A 22,056-nucleotide genomic window follows, 5' to 3' on the forward strand; every position below is an offset into this window, starting at 1 on the left:
ATGGAAAGATCACAAATACCTTAAATTAGAATTATAAATGGATAATTAGAAATACTTAATTGTTTTCAATGTTAAGAATCGAACCCAGAATTAAAAAAGAATCTTTTTTATTTCAAAGGTTGCTTCTTATATTGAAGCTCATATTAAAGCAACAGTACAATGTTCATAAAATATAAGTGTGATGCCGTAACATTTCTTACATGTCAGAATACTGATATTCGTATGTATACTAAAATAAGAACTTTAAAATTGTACAAATAGATACATTAAAAATGACATAGAAATAGGGCGCCTCTCACTGAAACAAGACAGTTATATCTGGCACATATTAGTTTAAGATGAAAGTAGAAGCAAAAAGATTTACAAGAATCAGCAGTAACAAGATTGATGCTCAAGAGACATAATTGTACATTGTATTGTACATACATTGTATGGGTTTAAGCTGGCTGAATATTATATATTTCAAGTTTAAAAATGCACTACATGTAGAGTGTCCATAGTTTAAGGCGAAATTACAGCTCAGAACTGTTGTCCTTTCTAATTTTGTGGAAGCATCTTTGACAAATTAAAAACAAAAAGAAGAAAAAAAAAGAGTTCAATGTTCATGACACATAAACAATTTCCCTTCATTGTGAGTTCACTGTTAAGACTTCCCCTTCTCTTAAATATTTTGTATGCCAAGTGGTTTTTCTCTAGCCAAGTTGATAAACAACTTCAATATTTGCCTTTTTGTGAGAAAAGGTACTTCACAGTATTTACCACTTTGATGTCCTTGCAGTTTTATTAAATGTATCCTCTCTGTAAAACTTTGCTTGTTTTAAATGAGCCTTTCCTTGATTTAAAAAAATACCTGTTTACATATCTTCTAGATTCCTCAGAACGCCAGACACAGTTCTTAAGGCCAAATTTGTATCGTTATTGTTAAGAGTCGTCATCAAAAGTGTCTTTGGAACCGTACAAGTCCGCTAGTTTCTTAAACCGAGGGCCCCAGTTCTGTAGGTAGTCATAGTCCAAGTCTGAATCTGTGGTAGCCGACTCTAAGGAACTCAGGGACCCAGCCACGGAGCCCCTGCCTTCGTAACCATAGATTTGGATGGAGTCATAAGGAGGGGCAGTCGGGTCATTATCCGCCTCCTGTATTCTCGTGTTGATGAAGTCATCCACATCCACACTGTTGGGAGCTGGCCGGAGCCCAGGTCTAGGCATGTACTGATACTCAGGTTTGATGTCTTTGCGAGGGATAAATCCATTGATACCATCAGGGTTCTGGAGGGTGGCGATATCAAAGGCTTCTGTGTCTTCTTCCCCACCGCCCTCGTCATCATAGGTAATGATATTCTCACGGACATCTTCTTCCTCGAAGACGATGAGGGGTTCTTTCTTTTGCCTTCTCAGGGTCACAAACAACACTACAATAACTACAGGGAAAGACAAAGAAAGGAAGCAAAGGTTAAGTCCAGTCTTCTGGGGTTCTTTTCTCAGAGGAACTCTGCTTACCTTAAAGCATGCTGTACACATGCTTCAGAACAGGGACCAGTCTATGAAATGAGTGCTTTACCTGGAATCCTCAAAGATGTGCAAAAGCTGGCCTCCACCTGTCTCTTCCTCTGCAAAAACGCTGCCAGCAAAATATTATTATCCAAACAAACTGGCAAGTTGGAACTATTGTGAGCTTTTTACAAATCAATCTGATACTATTTGGAAGTCATTTTCCAAAGAATTAGGAAGATTCTAAATATGTCTGTCTGTCTGCAGCCTCTTAAATGTGGGTTATGCCTGTCTCTTTTTGCAAAGCAAGGCAGCTGCCTCTCCAAAGTTTACAAATGAGGACACGAGAGACTTGAGGTCCTGTTCTAAAAGAGGTTGCAAGAGCTCTAAGGTGAGGCCAGCACTGAACCCACTATACCTTTATAAGAAACTGTATCATAAGCATGGCTAGACTCTCTTCAGACCACCATATAGAAGAGAGGTAGCTTATAAAGACCCCCAACAGACAAATGACAAATCTTCTGTATCTGTTTGAACAGAAAACAGTGTCAGCTGAAACTCCAGATGAAACCAGTTATTGTCTCTTCTCTGAGAGAGGGGATTCCACTAAACTCAGGCCATCTAGGTAAGTGAGCAGAGTTGCTTACAAAGAAAGCTCAGCCACTGCTTCATTCCTCTAGCAACTACCCCCCCCCCCCCACCCCGCCCCCGCCCCACTTCCCCATAAAAGGCTTCTGCAGTCTTTCATTGGAACACACGGGCTTCCCTGGTGGCTCAGTGGTACAGAATCCACCTGCCAGTACAGGAGACAGGGGTCGGGAGGATCCCTTGGAAAAAGAAATGGCAACCCACTCCAGTATTCTTGCCTGGAAAACCCCATAGAGAGAGGAGCCTGGCATGGGGTCACATGGTATCCATAGGGTCATAAAAGAGTCAGACACCACTTAGCAACCAAACAACAGCAACTGCAGAAAATGTTTGTGACTGAACTCGGCAAGTGAGCTTAGAGCCCCTCTGGATCCACCATCACTGTGAGGTGGAGGATGAGGGTGTGCATTTGCCTAGACTCTGACTGGCTTCCAGTGCTCATTAGGCAGTGTTCTTCCCCTGTGCCTAGTTCCTAACAACACCTTCACCAGGATCACTCCTTTTCACTTTCTTTGCTTGGATAACTCTTAATCTTTCATCACAAAAATCCTTCCTGATATCCCATTCTGATACCAGACAGGACTACTGGTATCCATTCTATGTATCCACCCGGCCATCACCACGACACGTGTTACACTGTTCACACATCTGCCTCCCCAACTCAGTTATGAGCTTCTCAGAACATTTATGTTTTCCGCCCCCTCTGCTTGGACTATCTGTCCCCCCCAGCCCCTTTCCTCAGATGGAACACTCAGCATCTGATAGGTGTGTCACATCCTCCAGGAGGATGTCTCTGACCTTCCCATTCCATGTCAGGCACTTCCTACTCTTGTGCCCCCACGGCCTGTTATGTTCATATCCCAGTCATGGCGCTCACCATGTGCCTCTGTATTTATCTGCTCATGCCTGTTTCCCTCAATAGATGATGAACTTTTTGATCACTGAGATCTTGTATAATTCTTCTCTTTACCCCTCCGGGCTGAACACAGGGCCTGGTATCCTGAAAATGCTCATTAACTATTTGTTGAATTCAACTCCTTGGCTCTTCCCTATGCATCGAGGATCCATTAATTCATTCAGTAGACAACTGGCCATCAGGGAACAAGTATAAATTGATGTCTGACATACTTAGGTTTCAATCCTGACTTTTTTGTCATGCATGAGTTCTGAGACTTTGGGACTACTGATGCAATCTTCCTGAGGCTTTCCTGCTATTACAGAGTAAACTATAGATGGGACGACATGTAGAAGAGGGGCACCAAATTCAGTGGGCAAGTGCAGGAAAAGCTTCTCCCAGGTCCCTCAGAGCTGAGGCATATACCCAGATATTACATATGACAACTGGCGGGGAGGGTGGCGGAGAGCCAAGATCCAGCTTCAGCCAGGCCACTGTTCATCCAGTTCCTTGAGTCCTCCATAGACCGTCTTTGACATCACAATTACTCTTTCTACCTCTAACTCTTTTCATTCTTCTTGTAAGGCAAATGGTTGTTCATATACTATGTCTCTGCCTAAATTCCTCTCCTGAAAAATATTCTGATGTTCTACCCGGTCCCCTGTCGATGCCCCCAGATGTATTCTGCTAGCAGTCTGGTGATGCCAGCAATTTGCTCAATACAGAGTTCCCCTAACTCTGCTCTAATGCTTGCTAAGTCACCTGCCCCCCCCCCCCACCACACCCTGAAATAGATGACCAGGCAGATGCCACTTCTGTTTTTGTCCCAAGTTGCATCCACAGTATATAGCACATATAACTTGGGAAATATACGTGTGTCAAGGATGGGCCTCTGGATGAAAGGCCCTTCCCACGGGTGGCTGGGGAGATCCCTTACCCAGGAGAATGACGATGCAGGCGAGGATGGCGATCAGCGCCCCGGTGCTCAGGCCGGCGTTCAGGATGTAGGCTTCTGCGTTGCAAGACAGCAGCGCCCCGTTCACGTCACACCCACAGACTTTGATGGTGAGGGTGTTGGTGCTGCTCATGGGAGGGATCCCACCGTCACTGATCACGATGGGCAGGAGGTACAAATCCTGCTTCTGCCGACTGAACCCTCCGCGCCGGGCATACACCCCCGCGGTATTATCTGTGGGAAGAGGGGAGACAAGGCTCGCTTGGAGAGCAAGGCCAGGGAGTCACAGCCGTCACACTGCTCCGTTCAGCTTGGCTGATCTGAGTGTGCTCTTCTCACCACCAAGGCTAACAACCAGAACCGCCCCACTTGTTCTTTAATCTAGACATCCACAGAAGCCGCTGCCACTTGGCATGACAAAGATCCCTGAGTTTTGTCCCATCTGGAAACAAAATTCAGAAACTGGCTCTTTTGTATTTCGTCAGTATGAATGCTTTCAGTGGCTGGGTAAGGACACCGTTTTCTGTTTGAGTGTTTGTCCTTTTCCTCAAATACAAGGACGTATGGGCTTCAACCACACCCTGTTAGTGAAGGATACAGTCAAATAGATAAGCGACTGTGCACTTTCCCAACTTCATGACCAGCCTTTGGCCAGTTTTTGTTAGTTTTTTGAGAGATTTGTAATCCACTCTCAAATCTTGCCCAAACTACAAACCCACTCATAAGTCCTAAAGGGAAATGTTGTCTTCAAAGTAAAAATATTTTATAAACCTAGAAGCAGGTTTATAGTTTCTCCAAAATTCAAGCAACATCAGCCACCCAGATGAAAATATCATTCCTGCTTAAAACAATGATGTTTTCTCTGTTGCCTACACAATGTAGCCCACGTCTACACAGTGGATCACCAGATGGTTCCCTGATCTAGATTAACCTTGCCTTCCAGGCTCACGCCTGCTGTCTCCCACACACCCCAGTTCAGCCTGCTGTGCAGAACTTAATGATTGTTCCCCAGCACACCATATTCTTTGTACGCCTTGACTTTGACCCTTTGCATTAAAATGCTCTCCGATCCACCCAAAGTTCCTTTAATCATGACAAGTGAGTTTCTCAAGCCTCAAAACTAAATCCAAAGTCACCTTTCTAGACCTCTCCCCCCATCTCCGTTGGGACCCAGCACACTGTACATTCCTATAAAAATCAGTCCCCCACTCTTCTGTCATTTGTTGGCATAAAACACTTGGTTCTCTCCTAGACTGTGGACTTCTGGAAAACAGGGGCTTTTATCTGCTTCATCTCAGTCCCTCCAGTGCTGGACACATAGCAGACATTCAACAAATATTTGTTGAACAAATGTTGTAACCATGTTTTGGGAAAGGTTTCACCCAAGTTCCAGATGTTGGTTTTCATGTATTTCTCAATCTTTTGTAACCTGTTCCCAAGTGCTTATTCATCATGTTTTCTGCATATCTCTACCCGCCACAAAGATTTTTTCTAGACCATATGCTCTGCGCTTGGAAAACATTGCTATTATAAAACCGTGGAAGTTTTGAATATGCTCCATCAAATTACACGCACACACACACACACACTCAATATGGCATGCCTCATTTTGTGAGGTAGGAATCAGTAATTTATAGCAAGGTTATGACCAAGATGATGGCCCATTGCTTTGAATGAATTGATAGTACCATGAATTAGCTCTAGGAAAAATTATCCTAGAATCTAAAAGCTGAATTCATATTTTTAGGTTAAAGAAAATGTAACATATTCTGTGTGAGATTAAAAAAAAATATCTATACCAGGTTCAGTCTCGTTTAGGACTGAACAGATATTCTGAGTATTGCAGAAGCTAAGGTGTGTGTGCTGGCTGGTTTTTGGCAGACTTATTAGTGACGGATCTTCTGCCCTTTGCTGCCAATCTCTCAATCAAAACAGGGCCGAACTGCCCGCCCTCATCTCTATATGTTCTGAAGTTTGTCTGATTAGCATATATTGCTCTTATCACTGGAGAAAAATTATATGTACTATGAAAAATCATGAGTTTTTTAAAAAGCTGGTCAAATAGAATGTAAACTTAACATTCCATTTGCTGACTGTGCTTTCCTATTGTAGGCTATCCCACTGTTCTATGCTTAACAAACACACAAAAATGGACAGATCTACATAAACTACTTCAAATGTTATTTTTTCCTCCTCATAATTTTATTTGAATTCAAGTAAGACTTTCACAAATTAAATGTCAAAATATTTACTGTATTTTAATGATCTGAAATATCACAAATGCCATGCCATCATGAATAAAAATAAATATGAAAAAAATTTATGAAGAAAAGAAATTAATTAAATTGCTTGGTCAAATATACCTCTCTGATATGAATGACATCCCCAAGAGATGTCATCTATTGAGTCCCACCCTGTTACCCATGGTGCAGTTTGGTGGGAACGTGACCTGAGTGTTTTGTTTTTTTTTTTAAACCTGTGGAGGCCATGGCTTAAAAATCTACTCTTCAGTGTGCAATCCATGCAAAACTGTACCTCCAGATGACAGCAGGCTGGCTGATACATGAAGGTAATTGAAAATCAAACACTAGTGGAAAACATGTATCTGAGCAGGACACCCACCTGTGAATTCAAGATGTTTCATATTCTGAACAGCTGAGTCCTCTCAGACACACTGAAACTATGAAATGAAAGCTCATCAAAGTACCCAGCTGACTGAACCATTTATTGTCTCTGAGTGATTCATCAGTAGAATCTCAAGAACTTTTAAAAAATGTTTCACATATGGATTTTAAGATTAGTTTGAGAGGTGGAAAATAAATGGACTGAAGGTCTGTTCCTGGGCATAGTCCAAACACATGCTTTAGAATGAGTCATTTGTCCTGCCAGAGCCTTACTTGTTCATCTTTAAAATGACACAAGTGGATAGCAAGCATGCCTCATGGGGTTGAGATTAGGACCAAATAATAAAAATCTTTGGTTGTCCTCTGGGCTGTGCTTCCAGGAAGCTCAGTAATCCTTCTACTGGAAAACTCAGCACCAGAATCCAGGTCCTCCAGAGCTCGTGAACTGGTGAGGGGTAGGCATAGTTAGAGGAGAAGCATGTCTAACCAGACTAGCTTGGCACTTAGGTGGCTGCTGTTGCTTGAATGCATACAATATCCCCCCTTTAGATCTAGACATCAGCACCAGTGGGAGGATGGTGCTGCAGGGAGGGCCATATCAGAGGAGACAGCACCGTGTCCTGTGATGGTCTTTCTTGCTGTCCACTCTGGCCACTGATCCTTTATTAACAAAAAGAACCACTATAGGCAGGGACTCCATGAAAAACAACTCTAGAAAAACAAATGGAAAATGAAACAAACTGACAACAATAATAAAACCTCTGTAGGAAATCATTTTTGTATCCTAGGTTTGGCTACAAATTCTCTCATTATCTTAATTAGCCAGCTACTCTATATCCATCTTTGAGAGGGTCCCCTCAATTTGGACATACACATTTCTGAGATTTATGGGTGACACAAGAAAAAAAATAAGAGCTTCTGTAAGACATATTTTCAGGGAAATGTCAAATTGATTCCATGGCTAATAAGATGAGGCAGAAAATGACAAATGTTCTATCGATTTTTGAGTTTTCATCAAGAGATTTCTCAAATCCTTTTCCTTTGTTGTTGTTGTCGTTAAGTCACTAAGTCGTGTCCAACCCTTTGCCACCCCATGGACTGCAGGCTCCTCTATCCTGCTCTATCTCCTGGAGTTTGCTCATTTTCATGTCCATTGAGTCAGTGATGCTATCTAAACATCCCCTCCTCTGCCACCCTCTTCTTTTGCCTTCAGTCTTTTCTGATGAGTCAGCTCTTCACATCAGGTGGCCAAAGTATTCTCCTTTATAAAGCTTCCAAAGAGCAAATCTCAGTATTTGGGGTCAAACAGATCTGGTTTTGAATCATGACTCTTCTACATATTAATTGCCTGACATTTAGACATATTAGGTAAATGTCTTGAGTTGCTATATTCTCATCCAGGAAATTAATAGTTTTTAGGGTTAAATTTGATTCCATTCGTAAAGGCACTTAGCACAGTGCCAGGCTGTTGCAGATGACCAGTAAATATCAATTCTTTTCTGGAAGTTCTCCTCTTTGTACAGTAGACTAATGAGGAAGAGAAACATACTAGCAAAGAGAGGAAAGTGAATTCTTAGAAATGTCATTGCAGCCTTGAATGCAATTGCCTACAGAGAAGGGCGCATCCTTCAGAGGTAGGAAGATAGTTCATGCTCTTCAGTTCTGGGTAAAGTATTTCCCATGGTAAGAAAATGCTTTTCAATCACCTTGGTGTTTCATCCTGACACCTTATATTCTCCTCCCTGTCCACAAACACGGAAGCCTTTCCTTCCACTCCCCACCCACCCCACTTAGGCAAAAACGTGCAAACGAGGTCATTAATTACCAGTATATGTCTTGTACAAACTGTAGCATTTCTATTAATGGTAAATAAATTCAGGTTTCAAATTTTTATGTCTACAACCTAGACTCCTAACTGGATGCTATTTTTATCTGCATACTTTGTGATTACATTAACCAAATGTAAAAGTTCTTCATAACGATGGTCTCCATGGTACCAGTTTGGAGATGCAAACGTAAGGGCCATGATGATGATATCACCCAAGGGAGGGATATATACAAAGGATATTAAAAGGGAAAATTATGATAGGGAAGCAGCCTTTGTTACATCAACTGCACTGGGCGGCTATCTTATATTAGCCAAAGACACTCTTCCTTACCACTTCTTTTCCTTTGTTGCTCTCCTCTCCAAAGCTAAAGATCCCCCTACTGATCAACTTGATCAGAGATATTAATACTTTAGCCTGTGAAGACAGACACTGTCTGCATCCTACTGGAGCCCATCTCTTGAGACTGTAAAAGATCTAGGCCAAGCCTTGCTCTTATTTAATTCACTTCTGACCTAAATCTACCTAATTTACCCTTTCTGCTCCAATCTTAGCAACAAACTAAATCCATCCACCCCATTAAAAGCTTCCACACATTTGAAGACAGTTATGCAGTCCCTAGTAGAATAATCATTATGTGATTATGTTCCTCTGGGTCTTTTCTACTTTCCTTATATATGTGGTAATAGCTCTATCAGGATAATGAAAAAAAAAAATATATATATATATATAAAGTGTGTCCCAAAAGTATTTAGTGAAGTTTCAAACTTTTAAAATTTCAGAAAGACACATGTTACAGAATTATTGTACAAAAGACATCATTGAAAAGTCTAGTTATTTAGATTTTTTTGGTACTCATTTACATTTGTGATTTTTGAAAAAATAATTTTAATTTTTGATGGCAATATTTGTGACACCTTGAATCTGAGGGAGGGACTGAAATAATAGAAATTTCAAATAATGTTTTTAAAGTTTGTAGCATTAACTTTCTAAGATGACTAATGTTTAAAGGTAAACTCAATAGCTTCTGTATATATTTTTTATTGTCTTTCTAAACACCGTATGAGCCACTTATCTATCTGTAGTCATTGCTCATATTGAATATTTCACAGTCTATGGCAACTGTTTGAATGTGTTTCTTCTCCAATGGACAGTAACATCATCGAAGGCAAGAACCTTGCTTATTCATCTTTGTTTGGTCAGCAGTGTTTTGTGAGCTAGAAAAACAAACAGTTGAAGGAGGTTTCTTTCATTACATTCTGCATCCATCTGGCTTTTCCACACAGTCAGATTTTACTGGCTTAATAGTTTGCCATCAGTTTCCAGACTGCCTATCTTCTCCCACTTTGTACTTTTGAACCCAACTTGATCATCGCTGCCTCTATCTATATCATATATTTTGTTCCTGGAAAATATCATCTCTTTATCTCACTATTTTTTCTTATTATTTTGGGTGAGTCAGATTTAATTAACTAACGTTTATTGAGCTGCTAATATGTGCAAACCTTATTCTTTGTTACTTCCACCTACTTAACGCCAAAGAAATTTTAAACTATGTGCTGAAAGTATAATTACCTTTATTTTATATGAAAAGAAATTCAGAAACAAAGAGGGAAGCAACTGGCCACAGTAACATGGAAAATACAAACAGAACTAGGATTCAAACTCCTCTAGGTTTCACTGTATCTTTACCAGTACACAGCAGACCCTAGAATTCTGATATTATTGCATGCCACATTTGTTCCTTTTTTTAAAATACCAGATTTCTCCAACATGGTTAGTTAATTATATGGACCCCCATCACAGCCTATAGCTAAATCCTCACAGACTCAAGTCCCAGATGAAAGAGCTGCTCTTAGAACCCTAAGAATTTTATGTCAGAGAGACCTATGAAGGATTTAGGGCACTTATTCAACACGTCTCTTCCCATAGCATTTCCATAAACACACACACCTTCAAAAACAAATCAGTATCCAGACGTAAAAAGAAATCTATTATTTTCTTAATTTTGGAATGATGGAAATGCTACAGTGAGGTAAATTCTATGAGACTAGCCTTAAAATATTAACGCAGGAAATTGTTTGATCCAAGACTCAGATGGCTATAACGTTTCCCCTGTAAGTGAAGGCCTACATCCTACAGAGGAAGGGGGATTATGATCTTTTAATTATATCTCTGATAGTGAGATTCAAAATTCAAAACACAGCAAATAACATGGGAACAATTGCCTATGTGCGTGTGTATATGCACATAGATTTGATGCTTTTGAACTGTGGTGTTGGAGAAAACTCTTGAGAGTCCCTTGGACAGCAAGGAGATCAAACCAGTCAATCCTAAAGGAAATCAGTCCTTAATATTCATTGGAAGGACAGATGCTGAAGCTGAAGCTCCAATGTTTTGGCCACCTGATGCAAAGAGCTGACTCATTTGAAAAGACCCTGATACAGGGAAAGATTGAAGACAGGAGGAGAAAGGGATGACAGAGGATGAGATGGTTGGATGGCATCACTGACTTGATGGACACAAGTTTGAGCAAGGAGTTGGTGATGGACAGGGAAGCTTGGTGTGCTGCAGTCCATGGAGTCACAAAGAGTTGGATATGACTGAACTGAACTGAACTGATGTGTATAGGAAGCATCTAAGTGTGCACTCTTTGTTGGTATCAACAGACTTCTCAGGTTGTAGTTTATCACATTCCTTAGAATCAACTCTCCTTCCACTTTTGTTAGAGGATAATTTTCTCTTGGTGATAGGGAGGGAGAAAGGAATGTATTTCCTGGTTTTAGAAAAGGAAAACTACCAAGGAATTCAGTGGGAGATGAACATTTAGGGTCTTTTAGTGAGTTGAGAAATCCCAAGGTTTAAGTCAGTGACCACAGCGAACCTTGAAAGAATAATCTATCTAATTCACCAAAGAGACCTATTTATCCTTCTGTTAGGTTGAGGAGGGGGTGGGTTTCCAGATAAATTGTGTTCTGTGTTGGACAAACCACGGCAGTGAATTTCAGGCAGAAAAGGAACATAATTATTTATACAGTGAAAATGGCAGGGCATTAAAAGCCATCTGCCATTTTGATCTGCCAACAGAGAATCTTCCATATTGAAGCAATTAAGGGGGGAAAAGTCCCACAGAAATCTGTTTGATTACCTTTAAATTATAAAAGTGAAAAGCTAGAAGCATATTTGGATGCTTTGTGGTGCTGCTCATCAGAAAAAGAATTGTTATTAGTTTAGACCAAAAAAAAAAAAAAAAAAAAGAAGAAGAAAGAAAGATGTTTGCCAATTGGTCTAATCAGGATGAATCTGTCTTGGCTATCTTTCCTTGCCAAGCCAAACCTGCTTTCCATACAAACATTTTTTGTTCTATTTTAAAAAATATTTTTAATTAATTTATTTTTTATTGAAGGATAATTCCTTTACAGGAATTTGCTCTTTTTTTGTCAAACCAGCATGAATCACCCATAGGTATACATATATACCCTCCGTTTTGAAGCTCCCTCCCATCTCCCTCCCCATCCCACCCCTCTAGGTTGATGCAGAGCTCCTGTTTGAGTTTCCTGAGCCGTGCAGCAAATTCCTATTGGCTATTTTACATATGGTAATGTAAGTTTCCATGTTACTCTTTCCATACATCTCACCCTCTCCTCCCCTCTCCCCATGTCCATAAGTCTATTCTCTATGTCTGTTTCTCCACTGTTGCCCTGTAAATAAATTCTTCAGTACCATTTTTCTAGATTCCATATATATATGTGTGTTAGAATATGGTATTTATCTTTCTCTTTCTGACTCACTTCACTCTGTATAATAGGTCCTAGGTTCATCCACCTCAATTAGAACTGACTCAAATGCATTCCTTTTTATGGCTGAGTAATATTCCATTGTGTATATATACCACAAATCCTTTACCCATTCATCTGTCGATGGACATCTAGGTTACTTCCATGTTCTAGCTATTGTAAATAGTGCTGCAATGAACAATGGGATACATGTGTCTCTTTCAATTTTCGTTTCCTTGAGTTATATGCCTAGGAGTGGGGTTGCTGGGTCATATGGTGGTTTTATTCCTAGTTGTTCTATTTTTTTTAATTTGATTTTTTTAGCAGTTCAAACTTAACTCTGAATGTATCAGAACTCATTTGATCTGCAACTTGCTGCATATTAGATAATATACTTACAAATTTAATATATTTGAAACCGTCTCTTCCTGGATCCAGACCTTAGATGTCCAATATAACTTTGTGCAATAATATATGATGCAAGGATAAATGGATAGAAGGGGTGGGTGATCTGGTACTGACTCCTTCAGAACTTTCCAACATAGAAAGAAGGGTTGTCTTTTTTAGCCTGAAGCTTATCTCATAACATAATCATTTTTCCACAATAATAACTAACCCCCCAAATGACTAAAGCACATTACATGTCTTTCTAACTACTTTTTCCACTTTAATTCATGCATTTGGTCAACCCACTTTTTTGAAGTTTTGGGATACCAGAGCTCGTATTCTAATGGGAGACAGACAGAGAAACATATGCTTAGAATGCAGAGTGATTAAAAAAACACTAGAGGTTAGTGCAGTGTTCCTGGAGCACAGAGGAGGTAGCATCCAGGGATGGGCTGGGATGCCCAGCAAAGCTTCACCTAAGAGACTTCATTTACAATGCAGCTTGAAAGAGGAGGTATAATAGGCAGGGATGGAGGTACATTTTCCACAGAACAAAGCATGGGCATGTGAGAACACAGCATATTTGGGAAAATAAAGATGGTTTGAAGTTTCTGGAGCATGGTTTATGGTAACAAGAGAAAGGAGATGATAGACCCCAAGTTTATGGGAAGTAGGTCATATCATTTCTTGCTCACTAGGCTATAAACTTTCAGTTAAAGCCATAGGAAATGGAGAGCCATAGGAGAATTTTAAAAAGAATTATCAGTGGGGGCAAGTTAAGTGGGGGCAAGGCTAGAGTCAGACAGCCTGTTTGGAGGCTGCCGTGATAGTTTCAGCTCCTCTGCAAGTAGATCATGAACAGACACTATCAAAATCACCTGTGCTTTCACAAAATAGCTAACTTTGCTGCATGTGCTTTTAGGAGTTTCCTGATATATGAGACTATATCTCACTCACTGCTACAGCCAACATTTAATCTTTAACCCTTGCTCTTTTCCTCTACATTTTATCATTATGTGGAATAGAGGTTTGGAAATTAGAAATAAGTTCAAAATCAGGATATTTCAATTTAATATATCAATTAGGTCAGTGGTCAAAATCATACTATCTTATTATTAGTATCCAAAAAATTGTGTTAAAAACTGAACATCTGTTTTTTAAAATAAAATTAAAATGGAATGGAAACTTCCTAAAATACACACACACAACATAAATCTTAATTTTAATCTAACAATCAATGTTATGCTTAATGATAAAACTCTAGAAATAATATCCCCATTAAATTAACAAGTAAAGGCATTATTTTTGCTATTATTTAACACATAAAGCACAAATCTATGCAGTTTGTCCAAAAAAAGCTCAATTTATTTTTTTTAAAGATGAAGCAAATTATCATTATTTAATTTTTATGTAGTTGTTTCCCTAGAAAACCTAGGAAAATAATAAATGAACTAAGTAAAATAGCCATAGTTTATACTAAAAATTGTCACTTAGAAAATATACATAATTAAAAAAATCTAGGCCAGCATCCAAAATATAAAGTAGCTAGTCATTATCTTAATAAGAAATATGAAGAACAAAAATGAAGAAAACTATAAAATATCCCTTATGGTAATTAAAAAGAGAACAGATTCAATGGAAACTCAGAACATGCTTCTGGATAGGAAGAATATTTTAAAATTCTTAGTTTTTTAATTAGTCTGTAAATTTAAGGTAAACACAATAAAATTCATGAAGATACTTATCAAGCACCGAAAAAAGTTCTAAATTATATCTGGAGGAACAAAGAAACCAAAATCTAAGAAAGAGTAATAAAAGGAAAACAATGTGGACAAAATACCTGTCAGATTTTAACATATTATGTGTGAAACCATTAATGAAAAATGTGATGCTCTGATGAGAGTAACTAGAATAGGAAACGTTGATAGGTCCATAAAATCTAGTAGTATGTAATGCAGGTGAAAATAAGGATGGTGTTACAAAGAAACTAGAAATGACTATTCCTTAAATAATATTTTAAAAATGGCCAACAAAGGGAGCCTGTGTATTTATCTCATATGGTTAAAAGGTTGGAATGGGAAACATGATATGTAAGAAAGAAGCAAAGTGAATATTGATGTCAATTTTTCATGAGGATAATCTTGCTAAGAATAATATTACACAGGAAAACTGAAAGGCCATGTACACACTGCTATATTTAAAATGGATAGCCAACAAAAACCTATTGTGTAGCACATGGAACTCTGCTCAATGTTATGTGCCAGCCTGAGGTTTGGGGGAGAATGGATACATGTATATGTATGGCTGAATCTCCTCTTCGTTAACCTGAAGCTGTCACAATATTGTCAATTGGCCATACCCCAATACAAAATGTTTTTGGTCTTAAAGAAAAAATTGAAATGAAAAAATAAAACCTTTACTTTAAAAAAACACAGCATAAACAGGACTGAAAGGACATTGAAACAGTGGGGAGATTATGCAGTAGTATGGTAAGACATGCTATTCAAGGTTATGCTCAAAATTCTCTATGCAGAGCTTCAGTAGACGTGAACCAAGAACTTCCAGATGTACAAGCTGGGTTTAGAAAAGGCAAAGGAACCAGAGATCCAATTGCCAATATTCCTTGGATCATAGAGAAAGCAAGGGAATTCCAGAAAAACATCTACTTCTGTTTCATTGACTATGTGAAAGTCTTTGACTGTGCGGATCACAACAAACTGTGGAAAATTATTAAAGAGATGGGAATATCAGACCACCTTACCTGCCTCCTCTGAAACCTGTATGCAGGTCAAGAAGCGATGGTTAGAACTGGACATGGAACAACAGATTGGTTCAAAATTGGAAAAGGAGTGAGACGAGGCTGTATATTGTCACCCTGCTCACTTAATTTATATGAAGAGTACATCATGTGAAATGCCAGGCTGGGTCAAGCACAAGCTAGAATCAACATTGCTGGGAGAAATATCAACAACCTCAGATGATAACCACTCTAATGCCAGAAAGTGAAGAGGAACTAAAGAGCCTCTTGATGAGGGTGAAAGAAGAGAGTGGAAAAGCTGGCACAGCATCTGATCCCAACACTTCATGGCAAACAGAAGTGGAAAAAGTGGAAACAGTGACAGGTTTTTTCTTCGGCTCCAAAATCACTGTGGAGGATGACTGCAGTCATGAAATTAAAAGATGCTTGCTCCTTGGAAGGAAAGCTATGACAAATGACAAACCCTAGAGAGCATATTATAAAGCCAAGACTTCACTTTGACAGAGGGGGAGATGGTTGGATGGCATTTCAATGGACGTGAGTTTGAGCTAACTCCAGAAGATGGTGAAAGACAAGGAGGCCTGGCGTGCTGCAGTCCATGGGGTCACAAAGAGTTGGACAGGACTGAGCAATTGAACAACAAAAGTGTGTGAAAAGAACGTGCTTACCCAACAATAGTCAACTGATATCATATACCCTTATAATGAGGTCAGGAGGTTATTTAGGAAAAAAATGTTGATGTAAGTATAATGATGCTAAAAAATGCACATCATGTATTATTATGCAGGGAAAAAAGGGAACATCATTTTATAGTTGCTTTTTTTAAAGATCAAAATATATGCCAAGAAAACAGCTAGAAGGCTATAAAAATTAGCAGTGATTATTTTTAGATTGTATATTACCAAGTTATTTTATTATTTCTAAGTTTATTTCTGCTTGTTTGTATTTTCTAATTTTCCTGCAAGGAATATGTATTAATTATGCAGTAGAATAAAATTATAAAATTTGTCTTCCACAAATAAGTTTTACTATAATTTCCATGGCTGATTAAGATTACAGTTTGTCCTTTTCTCTTCATACTTTCCCTGGAATCCTAGATTGATGAATCGAATTCTAGACCTTTTTCTCTTCAAAATACTGACAGTTGATTATGGGGTAAACAAAGATTTTTTAAACAATAATTCCAAAATCAGAAATTAGAAGAGACACAAGCTCTATATTCATAATATACAGTGTTACCACACCTGACAGAACTCAGTAAACACACAAGCATTCTAGGCCAATTTATTTATTGGCAAGGTGACCTTAGGCAAGTCTCTGAATCTTCTGACTTTTCATATTCCTTCCTCATCTAGGAAGTGGGGACAAAAATATCCAAAATGCCTACTTTCTGGGGCTGTTTAGGAATTAAGTGCAACAATGGCGACTAGAAAGCTTTATAGACCAATGAAGAGCTACATACACGAGAGGTGCTATTCCCAGCATTCTTTTTCTTTGTGCTTTTCATATTCATTATATGTTCCTCATGATTTTAAAAGGTGCCATAAGTCTAGTATTTTCAAACTAAATGCATCTCAAAGCCTGGGTGGATCAGCTCTTCATCTCCCCAAACAGCACCACTCTTGATATTAACAGCCAAAGATGGACTCAGATGTCCAAGAGTTAGCAGTGCTCTACTTCCCGGCTCCCTGCTGAGTTGTCTTTGAAGCTCCCGTGCTGTAGAATGGAGTAAGATAAAATATGAAATAAAAGGCTTGTGTGTGTTAAGATGGCTTCCCCTCTTATATTTTTAAAGAGGCCGAATGCTTCCACAGAGTTTAGGCAAACACAATCCTGATTATTTACATGGCATAATGGAAGTAAACACTCAAGGAGAGAGAAAGCTGATGCTTTTACTCAGCATGCTATAAACCATTATCTCATGTTTTCTATGGAAAACAGTCTCAGCCGGGAAATTTGGTAACTCAGTAGGCTATTAATAGGATGTGGAATGTGATTACTCTTTTTGGATTACTTCAATATGTAATTACTTTTAGGAGCTGGTAGAAAGAAACTCTATTAAATGATAATTATAGGACTGTATTTGCTTTAAGGTTTGGTAATAGCTCTAAACATGGGAGTTTTCATTAACTGTTTGCCATAGTTAATAAACGTATTTTTCTTAAAAAGTAGCAATCCCATGCAAAAGTGGTGGCTCCACATAGAATTAGTTTCTGATAGGAAAGGGCAGGGGAAACCGATCATGTGGTAGGGTGGCTTCTCCATGGTAATATAATCTCCCTGAAAATATAGATGGCATCCCCAAAGTACTGTGACAAAGTGAACTATGTATAACTCCCTGGAGAACAATAGGTCTTAGTATAATGCTTTCAGAGGTTAACAGCAACTAAACATTACAGAAGACATAAAATGAAGACAAGGCGGGTGATGGAGGTGAAGTTGGCACAATAAGAAAAGCCTAGAGACACCAGCTGTTCCAGGAGGTGTCCAGTGATAAATAGGGATGTTGCCAGGAATACATCCAGGAGTGAGACCTCAGATGTAAACTGGGGACTATATGAATACACAGATATAAGGATCATAATGAAATGCTCAGATCAGCCCAAGAAGTAATAATAAAGTATGTTAGACCATATCCCTTCAAATCCAAGGAGCATGGGAAACACTTATCTGCTTTAATAATTTACCCAGGAGGGCACAGGGGTTCAGGCTGTCACCTCTAGCCTTCTGAAAGTCCAGATTTAAAATCTAGGTCTCGCTCCCACGTGGCTGACTTACTTCATGGCCTGTCCCTCATTTTCCTCATCTTCAAAACGGGAATGATAATAATTCTTACTGTTGAGAAAATTTAATAGAGTGCAGGAAGGATCTTGGCATGGTGTTTAGAACATAGTTTGTTGTGGTGGTTGTTTAGTCACTAAGTCATGTTCGACTCTTTGCGACCCCATGGACTATAGCCCACCAGGCCCCTTTGTCCATGGGATTTCCCAGGCAAGAACACTGCAGTGGGTTGCCATCTCCCCATCCAGAGGATCTTCTCGACCGAGGGAATGAGCCTACATTTCCTGCATTACAGACAGACTCTTTATCACTGAGTCACTGGGGAAGTCCCTAGAACATACTAACTGGTATTTATAATATTGATAACACTGATAACAGTGATGGGGAAAGTAATAATAATTAGTTTAAGAAGCTATAAGTCTGATCTCAGTCACCAAGAAATCAATATATAACCTCCCACATAGCTAGCATGTATCTAATGAAAACGTGTGAAGAAGGACCACCCGTCCTTCTTTGTTTATTCCTATATTGAATCATGGCATTTGTCTTCCTGTTTTTACAGACTTGCATTGTCACAGGCTTATAGGAGCAGGTGCAGACGAAAATAGTCTGGAGAGGAGTCAAGAAACTTATTTTTTGATCTTGGCTCTGCTGCCAGCTTTGTCTAGGGACTGAACTGTTTGGGCCTACACAACAACAATGAAAAACAACTACTGCAAACAATTTGCAAGTCTAGAATCTCCTTGACTAATGAAATAAGAAGTAGAAATCACATCAAATTTTGCCATGTTTACAGCAAAAAGACTAATGCCCTTCAGGCAATAATTCTACAGCCACCTTTAGGTATCAAGCTCTGTACCCAACCATACTACAATAAAACTGTGCTGGAAAGGGAAAGACAGCTGAAAGATTACATTGCCTTACAAAGTTGAAAGAATCTCTTTTAATGCTTTTCTTGATATCAATATTCATAAAGCCATACTGTCCACAAAGAGTTTATCAACCTCTTAAAAAAAATAAATGAAGTTGTTTGCATATTGACCCTGTAAGCATCCCCGCTTGGTTTCCCCAGCACTTCATGAATATCAAAGCCAACAACAACAACAACAACAAAAAGTAAAATAAAAATAGACTCACTTATTCCTATGCACCAAATGAGCCCATGTCTCAAAATATAGGTGGCATTATTATTTCTTGTTTGTTCTTCAACAGAAAGGCATTATTAAGATTAGGGGGAAATACTTGTGCTCTGCAATATAAAAGCCATTTGTTTTCCATTTCTACTTCTCTGAACGCACAGGAACCTTGGTACGAACCTCTGTTGTCTCTGACTGTGAAATTTGGATTGTGAATGATTTCAGGGGGTAGACTGAAGATAAATCTTGGTCCATTGGCTGTGTCATCCTTGTCATCTGCACTAATTGTAACAATTGGCTGAAAGAGAAAGGTGGCCCATAAATAAATCATGCTAACATTGACACATCATTTATTCAAAAATTCCTGGCTGGCTAAGAAGCCTGATTTTAATTAGAGAACTTAGCTCCTGAGCTAAACCAGGGCTCTGAAGCCTTCTTGGGCAGTTGGGAAGTTTCTCCAAGGGATGCTCTTGAAAGCAAACTGGTTCTAAATGATTGTGTCTAGCCAGGGCAGGGCAGCATTACCTGGTTGGAATGTGGCTTGGTCTGGTCGCTCTCACAGATGAAGCCTTCATAAGGAGCAGCAAACTTGGGAGCATTGTCATTAACGTCAAGGACCCTAATGGCCACAGGGACTTTGGCTTCCTGATGCCGGTTGTCTGAAAGGAGAGAATTCAGATGGTAAACATGTGCAAGGGAAGAATCCATGTTGGTCCAAGGTTACTCCCAAGAAACAGTGAGCTCCAGCTTCACTCAGGCCCTGCAGGCAAATGCACTGTTGGCACAAAAGTCACCTAAAACCCAAAGCATGCCAAGTCCAGTGTGGGGGTCATGTCCTAGAATAAAGGCTAACATTAGACCAGTAAGAAATAAACCACTTTTCCCTTTCTGCTGAGGTTTAATTCCAAATGCTTATAGTGTAGCCTGGCTCCCCAGAGTGTAGTCCACAATAGCAGCTCTCAAAGGAGGGTTCCAGGACAGCATCAAACGATTTGGGAATTTGTTAGAAATGAAAATTCTCAAACCAAACCCAAGACCTGAGTTAGAGGCTCTGAGGGAGGGGTCGAGAAATGTTTGCTACAACAAGCCCTTCGTGATAATTCACTGCGTGATCAAGTTTGAGAATCTCTGGTCCTCGACTCTTTGAGACCCCATGGATTGTAGCCGCCGGGCTCCTTGTTCATGGAATTCTCAGGAAAGAATACTGGAGTGGGTTGCCATTCCCTTTTCCAGGGAATCTTCCCGACCCAGCGATCGATCCTGGGTCTCCTGCACTGCAGACAGATTCTTTACAATCTAAGCCATCAGGGAAGCCCTCACAGGTAAACAAAAACCCATAAATCTTGGCTCTAAGGATTCTGCTGCTCTGGGTTTAAACAAAACTGAGGATAAAGTGGGGAATCTTTCAGCGGTGGTGAAGAGTCTCAAGCTGCTACAGGCTATCAGCTCATGTGCCAAGCCTGTACCCAATTCTGCCAAAGAAAAGGAAAACAACTCTATTTGCTTATATGTCTTTCTAGATAGATGACCAAAAATAAATTTTAAAGATTGAAAAATATGTTTAAGACTAAAAAAAAAAAAGAAAAAAGCTTGTTCTATCTCAACTATCTGTTATTTTCCAGAATATAGAGAGTCTGAAGAAATAATATTTGGCAAAGTAGAATCAAAACCCTTAGGATAATACTTACGGATTTCTGCTGCAAAAACTGATATGTTGAGCCAGGCAGTTTCTTCTCTATCCAAAGGTTTCGTAGTTTTAATAAAACCATCCTCTGGATTAATAGTGAAAAACCTGTCCAGGTCAGTATGACGATCGATTGAATACCTAAGCAGAATGCAAATGAGGCAATTAGACTGAGACATTCTAAGCAGCTTAATATTGGAATATTTTCTCCATGCTATATTTAAAGCAACTTTTTCAATGACTTGCTTGAGCTAGATTTTCTTTTTAATCAAATTTACTTTTCAAACTCCGTACATGAATCTTTTATAGAAATCATTTTGCCACATTGGAATTCTTTATTCAGGACAATGAATGAAAGAGCTGTTTAGCATATTTGATTGAGAAACAGAATAACATGCTGCATATTTGATTGAGAAATGGAATAACAGGCTGCAGATTTCTTCATATTTACTACAATCATCCACCATCTGAATATTTATGAACCTGCATTTGGGAAGCGGGCTTACCTTGCTTCCAAACTACTCAAATAGTCACAAGTGTATGGAACTTTTGCCAGATTTTTGCATACAAAATATTAAATACTGTTAAGTTTACCTAAAGTTATCATCAAAGATCATTCACAGTCTAGAAAGAAAAATCAGTTTTATCCATACTTAAAGGAAAATGATAACTACAGTTTGAGTAAATTTATTCAATGTATTTGGTTTTAGCAGTTCTCAGGTAGCTTGGTTCTGAATTCCATTGTGAAGTATGTAAAGCAGTCTTGGCCATTCATTTGTAGAGCATCCTCCCCACACTTTAATGACCCCCTCCTAAGCCTAACACCATAGTTGGAAGGTTTCAGCTACTCCTGTCCACTAGAAAATTTGCTTTTTTTTTAAAAGAGACAGAGTAATTTCTAGAATATTACAGGGAAAGGTGAGGTAGAATATGGGTCAAGAGGAATGGTCTTTACTGAGGTATAGTAAGGTAAAATAACTTTCCCAGGATGATGTACTAGAGACGCGGCTCTCATAAGTGTTGACAATTATCCATTGACTTCCATGAGGGTGTGGATCCAGGATCCCTGAGGATACCAAAACCCATGGATGCTCAAGT

The 22,056-nt window shown here is 39.1% G+C and overlaps 1 protein-coding gene across 1 annotated transcript in view; it reads right to left on the minus strand.

Annotated features, from left to right (window-relative positions):
- Positions 1-292: 292 nt before the first annotated feature.
- CDH11 (cadherin 11) overlaps positions 293-22,056 on the minus strand; it is a 48,524-nt gene continuing 26,760 nt past the window's right edge. The window contains exons 7-11 of the mRNA XM_052656990.1: positions 20,963-21,099; positions 19,800-19,933; positions 19,455-19,572; positions 3,969-4,220; positions 293-1,418 (exon numbers count right to left, since the gene is read on the minus strand). Of these exons, the coding sequence (XP_052512950.1) occupies positions 922-1,418; positions 3,969-4,220; positions 19,455-19,572; positions 19,800-19,933; positions 20,963-21,099 (1,138 nt within the window). The 3' untranslated portion in view covers positions 293-921. The remainder of the gene's footprint in view (positions 1,419-3,968; positions 4,221-19,454; positions 19,573-19,799; positions 19,934-20,962; positions 21,100-22,056) is intronic.

Source organism: Budorcas taxicolor, chromosome 18 (genome assembly GCF_023091745.1).
Source record: "Budorcas taxicolor isolate Tak-1 chromosome 18, Takin1.1, whole genome shotgun sequence".
Classification (NCBI taxonomy): domain Eukaryota; kingdom Metazoa; phylum Chordata; class Mammalia; order Artiodactyla; family Bovidae; genus Budorcas; species Budorcas taxicolor.